Source organism: Carassius carassius, chromosome 48 (assembly GCF_963082965.1).
Source record: "Carassius carassius chromosome 48, fCarCar2.1, whole genome shotgun sequence".
NCBI lineage: Eukaryota > Metazoa > Chordata > Actinopteri > Cypriniformes > Cyprinidae > Carassius > Carassius carassius.
Genome location: NC_081802.1, coordinates 13,474,323 through 13,480,992, shown reverse-complemented (window position 1 = coordinate 13,480,992; position 6,670 = coordinate 13,474,323). Strand labels below are relative to the sequence as shown.

At 36.5% G+C, this 6,670-nt stretch overlaps 2 protein-coding genes across 3 annotated transcripts; one reads left to right on the top strand and one right to left on the bottom strand.

The window, feature by feature from the left end:
- On the top strand, positions 1-3,774 carry LOC132131461 (uncharacterized). 2 transcript variants are annotated; one of them, XM_059543492.1, is made up of 11 exons: positions 1-274; positions 379-516; positions 1,056-1,135; positions 1,280-1,360; positions 1,438-1,643; positions 1,823-1,925; positions 2,009-2,171; positions 2,269-2,301; positions 2,502-2,654; positions 3,008-3,134; positions 3,258-3,774. In XM_059543492.1, exons 1-8 carry the CDS (start codon positions 71-73, stop codon positions 2,299-2,301), a joined length of 1,008 nt encoding a protein of 335 aa, XP_059399475.1. In that variant the 5' UTR covers positions 1-70; the 3' UTR covers positions 2,502-2,654; positions 3,008-3,134; positions 3,258-3,774. The 2 variants fall into 2 exon arrangements, with proteins under 2 accessions (XP_059399475.1, XP_059399474.1); XM_059543491.1 differs by having other exon boundaries at positions 38-274; positions 2,269-2,369; positions 2,501-2,654.
- Positions 3,766-5,967, bottom strand: LOC132131459 (uncharacterized). The gene is made up of 6 exons (XM_059543490.1): positions 5,381-5,967; positions 5,041-5,086; positions 4,849-4,940; positions 4,534-4,644; positions 4,153-4,429; positions 3,766-4,061 (listed from the first exon to the last, which is right to left on the bottom strand). The coding sequence occupies exons 1-6, from the start codon at positions 5,950-5,952 to the stop codon at positions 3,861-3,863; spliced, it is 1,299 nt and encodes a 432-aa protein (XP_059399473.1). The 5' UTR covers positions 5,953-5,967; the 3' UTR covers positions 3,766-3,860.
- Positions 5,968-6,670: the final 703 nt, after the last annotated feature.

Here is a 6,670-nt window from a genome sequence, read left to right as displayed (position 1 = left end):
TGGGAATGGAAGAAGAAAGCTTACTGTTGTCCCTCCAGACTCAGAGGGTTATACAGGCAGCCTTCTCAAAATGGCTACCACAGCTGGAAAAACAGCACTGTATATGGCACCTCTTCAAGATGAGTTATGTCTCGATCCACTGCCATTCTCAGCAGAAGAGTTTGCGAAGATGCCAAAGGTTGAGTGTCGTACTTGTAAAACCACAATGCCACTACCAGTTTTGTGCTTGCATGTTAAATCTTGTGGTGGCTGCACACAGTCAGCTAATGATGAGGTATGTTGTTTACACAATGACATTTTTTAGTAGAATTTATAATAAAATTTTTCAGTTAAGTTTTCTTTTAGGTAGAATATATATATCTCGTTTTGTCATTTCAGACTACTGAAGATGAGGATGATGATGTAAAAGTAGTTGGTGAGATTACCAGAGCAGTTACCCCTACAGCCCCAGCTTCTACACCTACACCCACCACTTCAATACAAACTTGTTCTCCTACACCCACCACAAGTTTTGAGGTGAGCTAAATGAAAATGCTGTGTTTTTAATATATTAAAAATATTTGAGAATACATTTGCTTTTAATTTTAATATAAGTGCATAAGGAACGGTGCAGTCAGTAAAATTAATTAGATGCCATGTTAAGATTTTATTACTAACGGTAATGGTATTTTCTTTGTAGTGCCTTATTGTCAAGCACTTTTGATTAATTGATTGTAATTATACTGTCTCTCATTGGTACATAAAGACCATTTTGCAAGAGGTAAATAACACTGGTTGAGAAGAATGCCCTATTCTTATAGTTTTAAAACACTACACAAATGTTAGAAGTCAATACAATTTACTGAACATTTAGAACTGAATCAGAATGTTTTTTGTAAAGTTACAAAAACTGAAACAGCGAGTGCTTGTTTAGATCTTGCAAAATACTTGGTGACCAAAGTATTTAAAGTGACCAATTAAACAAATTACTTGATTGGAGTTTGGAAATAACCAATTGTGTTTTAATTGGGATTTTATTGTATAATACTTAATCAGTTGTCCTTTTGCCATTGTAGGATGAGGGACAGTGTCCCATTTGTTTAGACACATTTTCACAGACAGAGTTGCCCATGCATGCAAGTGTTTGTGGAGATAGGTAATTTTTAATGATTTGAAAAGTTATTTCATTTACAGACATTTAATAAGGTTATGTATTAAAAACATGTTTTAAGTATTATAAGTGTTATAACATGTTGTACATGTTATAAGAAGTCAATCTAACCATTGGGTATATACTCAGTACATTACAGACACTGGATTATGAGAGCAGTCCTCCATGTGGCACACCTGTACAGCAAAACCAAGGCCCAGACTTGAAGTGGTACAGTCTATTTATTACATTTTAACAACCCTGAGACATCAGAATTCTTTACTAATCTTTTTTTCCTGTTTTTATAGTCCAGATGATGTATTGCGTTTGTTGGCAAGTAGGGTAGATGACAGCAAGGATTTCAAGATCTGTGTTTCTCGAACTGACTTCTATCAAAGAGCTATGGTGCAGTGGCAAAGACAAAAGAGAGGAACTCCGGGCAATACTTTGCGTGTAACATTTTTGGGGGAAGCAGGTGTTGACACAGGTGCCATTCGTAAGGAATTTCTTTCAGGCAAGTAAGGTTCACAATCGCCTTATTAGGTTTTTATATTCATCGTAACAATTTAAAGTTTAGAAAAACAATAAACAGTTACCACATGAGTCATTATGAGATTTGGTATGTTTTAATGTGCTTATAATTGTACAATGTAGTAAATGACATTCTTTTTTAACATGTACATTTGTTTGTAGATTTGATTGGTGAGATTGAGATACACCTCTTTGAGCATAGAGGACACCAGAGAGGGAAGAGCCCCATCTACTCCCTAAGTAATATGGAGAAGGGATTTTTTAGGTTAGTAATATTTTACTTTGTAGTAACATGTCAGTTGTCATTTTTGCATACAACTAAATATTATTTTGTATTCTTTCTTTCAGGACTGCTGGAGAAGTGTTTTCTGTTAGTCTCGCTCAGGGTGGGCCTGCCGCCCGTTTCTTGAGGCAGTGGTGCTTTGATTATCTCTCATCTGGAGACTTGGATGAATCAACTCTCACTATAGATGATGTGGATGATGCTGAACTTTATAATTTGATTAAAAAGGTAGTAATTTTTTTCCAAATAAAATCTGATTTCATAAAACCTTTATTTCTACGCAAGCACACCATTTGCCACAGTTTACGTTTTTATGTGTTTTCAGGTGGAGGAAGAAGAAACCGATCTCTCTGCATGAAATGATCAAATAATTAACTGTGGTTTTACTGGGGCCGTTAAACCTGAGAACAAAGAGGCCATAATAAGGTCAGAAAAAGGCTTATAACTTCTTTACATTTGAAACCTTGCAAATGGTTTTAATTTTGCTGCCTACCAGATATACTGATTAGCCACAACACTGTCTATATTATGCAAGAATTTTCTGGTTCTTTTTCCAGATCAATTGTGCTTCATGCAACTCTACGTTTGGTCCCTTTGTTGAAGCAAATCCGAAAAGGTCTTGAAGTCTACAATTTTGTGGACATCCTGGAAAACCATTCAGGACTTTGCCACCAGTTCTTTGTCCCTGATGTGGTGGATGATGATGATAAGGTATCAATAACTGGGAAAAAAAAAAAAAAATATGCATATATCTTGTATTTCATTTTAGGAATATTATATATAGGAAAATTATTATTTGCCAGGTTAAAAAATAATTGTCAAACACTTGTTCCTTACAAAAAATAATAGTAGAAAATGGATTGCTCTTAATACCTCAGTAATGGTTTCCTAGCTTATTGGTTAGATAACAGTTCTAGCATAGCCCAAGGGCTTGGGTTCGATCTCAGGGATTGCACATACTTAAAACAAATGTTATTATAGTAGTAAAGTAGCTTTGGATAAAAGCCAAATGCATATGTGTATATGTACCTGAAAATGGATGGTTGTTTTTTTTTTTTCCACAGGCTGATGCAGACTTCATCATGCAGAACATTCTTCCGAAAATGTCGGAGAAGGGATCAGTACGAGAGACTTATGAAACAGCTATAATCAACTTTCTGCAAGACTTTCTCCAAGAAATTGAAAGCTGTGGTACGTATGAACTGACAGTTGATTTAGTATAAATATTGTAAAAAAAAAAAAACTGCAGACTACACAAATTAATCTAATTCAGACAATACCAACCCTAGAGATAACAAGTTCTTTTGCTTGTAGAGGATAACCCTGACGGAGACATCCTGCCCTTAACTGTCCCCAGTGTTATGCAATGGCTCACTGGCCAGGGACACAAACCTCTTCTAATGTCAGAACTTCTAAATGTATCTTCATTTTGACCATGAGTTTATGCAGAGGATGCCTGAACATAAAATATGCTTCCCAGTTGTAAGTGCCTGTGCCAGAAAAATTACATTTCCCACAGTACACATGGGTGACTACAGTTCTTTTAAATCAGTCATGTTGCAAGCCATTCAGTTTGACAACGGTTTTAACAGAATTTAAAATGCTACTAAATGTATGGAGTTGTACATGTTCAGGAAAAAACCTTTTATACATTGGTAAATGTTCTTATGGTTTTGAAATTTACTGTGTATGTGTAGAGAACACAATGTGTTACATATTGTAAAATTTTATATCTTAATGCATGTTAAGAGAACAAGTTGTTATACAAGCCTTTTTCTGCTTTAAATATAGCCAATACAGAAAATAAAACAAGCATGCAATGTCAACTTAAGTTTGTTTTTTATTGAATTGGATGTTAATTTGCTTCTAAATGGATCATTTGGTCACTAGTAATTTCAATGATTGATTTAGTGTCAATTAAGAATGAAGCAGCACAAAATTTAAAACTTCTAAATACTTCTCTTCCATAGTTTTGAGAGGATGAGGTTGGGTTAAAGTTTGAATTTGGGCCTTAAGTTCTTCAGTTAAGGGGCATTCGACTGGAGGAACTACAATTCCTGTCCACGGCTGGTCAGAGATACTGTCTGTGTCCCAGTCAGAGTCGCCGTCTTGTGCAATCTGTTAAAAGTTGGTAATAGTTTATGGACATTGGGGCAATAACTTGCATGAAAACATTACATACATTAAAAGACACAAATTCTTAAAATACCTCAGATAGGACTGGAGGAGTGACAGGGTTTTGCAGGAGTCCAATTTCCCACAACTGGTCTGGGCTTCGATTACTCTCTGTGCGGAGAGGATGGTTATTCCACACACTAGTAAAGGAGTCAAGGCTGGCCTGGAGACGAGGCAGGAACACAAACTGACAACAAAAGAAGGGAAGGCTGTTGGTTGGCTCTAGTAATCCTTCCTCTTCAAGGCTGTGCAAAACATCATAATAGATGTTTGTAACTGCCATCCATATGTCACGCCAAAGGCGCTCAATGCTAAAAATGGAAGAGAAAACAGTGTAATGTTGAACACAAATCATCATTCTACGAAACGGAACACTTTAAAATTCAAGCTTTAACTAACTTATCTTGCTGCTTACCGCTGGTTATGCACGCTTTTTCCTAAGATGTAGCTTCCTCTGCCACAACCTTGCACAGAAAACATACATCTGGCAATCTCTACATTTTCAACTCCTTGGTCTCCTCGAACTCTAAATGCAAAAAAATTAAATATGACAAGGTATTTTAGAAAAGAAACCTAACAGTATTTAAAAAACTTATGTTAACCATGTTCAAACAAACAGGGATTCATTTACATTTAGCTTACGCTTTTCTCCAAAGTGACGTTCACAAAAGAAGCAATCATTACTGGAGGTAACAAAGCATTCATACACACATGATGTAAGTTGTCTTACCTCAATGGAAACCCATGTCTCTCCACTGACTGAAGGAAAAAACTGAGGGCAGTGGATGCCTTGTTATCTGTTGCAGCTCCAAGGTACATGATCTGAGAGACATAAAGTAAAGTTAGACTTATGCATTCCATCAGGAATTTGATTTGTACAAAATTTATAGGCCAACAATGCATTAAAGAAAGAGAAAAATACCTTTCTGGAGTACCCATCAATGGCACCGAATATCACAAGGCCATTTCTGATAAAAGATAATCTGTTATTACCAGTTGAAATGCGTATGCAAACTGTAGAGAGAAACTCACATGCATAACAAGTAATTTTTAAGGATTAAAAATATCAAAAGAATCTTGGGCATTACTTATATTCTTTCATACATTTTCAAAGAATTTAAATAGAATTAGAAAACTCAGAAACTCACAAATAATGACTTCACATAATGTAATGTGATCACAATATGTGATATTTTCACAGAAAGGGTCACATATACTTTTATCAGTAGCATTACATCAATGGCTTGACACGCAAAACATACCTTATCAGCTTATGGTTTGTGTCTACGTGAACAACATGAAGAGTGCCCTTGACGGAATAAGTCCTTCTGACTACACATCTCAATTGTGTAATTCTTGCAAGTATTCCAGCAGAGTCCACTCGATGCATGGAATCCCAAACTCTTGTACATGGCACACGATGACCCAAGGCTTGTAAGTGTCCCTTCATCATTCTATGGCCTAGGTGTGGACTTTTAGCTTTGATTGACCTCACTAGGTTGTCAAGTTCTTCATCTGTGATTTTACTGTAGGTGTCCTTTAGAGAAATGCCATATTCAGTGAGGCGACGTTTGATTGTCCTTGTTGACACACCAAGAAGCTCGGCAATACATGGAACAGATAGCTGCATATTAACTAGGTACTGAAGATGTTCTCTGGAAATAATAAACTTTGGGGGCCCCTTAACTCCAAATTCCACTTCAAGGGCAGTAACAGGTTCATTGTTATTGTCAATATGCCTATCCACTGTGTTTTTCACAGGTTGACAGTTCGCCAAGAAGTTCCTCTGGGACTGAAATTTGATCATAGACTGATGAAATGAAGAGAAGCTCATGACCGCATAAAAACGGCAAATAATCTAAATCTAGGGGTTGGCGACTCATTGTATCCTGCAGTTTGGATAGCAGTCTTTCCATGATCATCCTTCCCAGCTGGTGACTTGTGGCATCATTAGGTCCAAGGACCTAATGATAATAATTTATTTGATTAAATGTATAAAAAATGATTTACAAATTGATATGCAAGTCAGCTAAAGTTAAAACACCCCTAGGAGTTTGGCTGGTGTGTGCGTGTTGAGTTCTGTGCATGCATCTGTGTGTGTTTTGTGCACGATTGTTTCTTATTTGAGTGTTTTCACGATTCTGATCAGTAGGAAATGCTGCTCTATGTAAAGCAGTTCGAGTTTGAGTCACTTATAACGTGCATTTGAAAAAGCAACACCAGTCGAACATCATCATCATTATTATTAATATACTTTATTATCATGAAAATACATGAGGTTTTAGGAGTTTTCGCACGAGAGCGACCTCTAGCTTTCGGGTGCAACAGTATTTTACTTATTTCACCCACAAGCTGTTCATAAATCATGTACAATATAATGTCTGTTAATCGTGACAGCCTTATTTGTGCTGATGCCTAGGTAAAGGTTGCAGTTACTCTTAACGTCTCAAGTCAAAGAACATACGGGTCACATGACAACAGAACATGGGGGATGCAGTAACGTATGTCTGAATGCTATTTCCACCATGATGTCTATGATTTCCACCACACAT

Excerpts from the sequence above, each read along its gene's own strand:
- LOC132131461 (XM_059543492.1), top strand. The coding sequence starts at position 71 with ATGGCTACCACAGCTGGAAAAACAGCACTGTATATGGCACCTCTTCAA. Across the intron at positions 1,644-1,822 it reads TCGTAAGGAATTTCTTTCAG|ATTTGATTGGTGAGATTGAG; the intron begins GCAAGTAAGGTT and ends ATTTGTTTGTAG. Across the intron at positions 1,926-2,008 it reads ATGGAGAAGGGATTTTTTAG|GACTGCTGGAGAAGTGTTTT; the intron begins GTTAGTAATATT and ends TCTTTCTTTCAG.
- LOC132131459 (XM_059543490.1), bottom strand. The coding sequence starts at position 5,952 with ATGAGCTTCTCTTCATTTCATCAGTCTATGATCAAATTTCAGTCCCAG. Across the intron at positions 4,645-4,848 it reads AGACATGGGTTTCCATTGAG|AGTTCGAGGAGACCAAGGAG; the intron begins GTAAGACAACTT and ends TTTTGCATTTAG. Across the intron at positions 4,062-4,152 it reads CTCCTCCAGTCCTATCTGAG|ATTGCACAAGACGGCGACTC; the intron begins GTATTTTAAGAA and ends AACTTTTAACAG.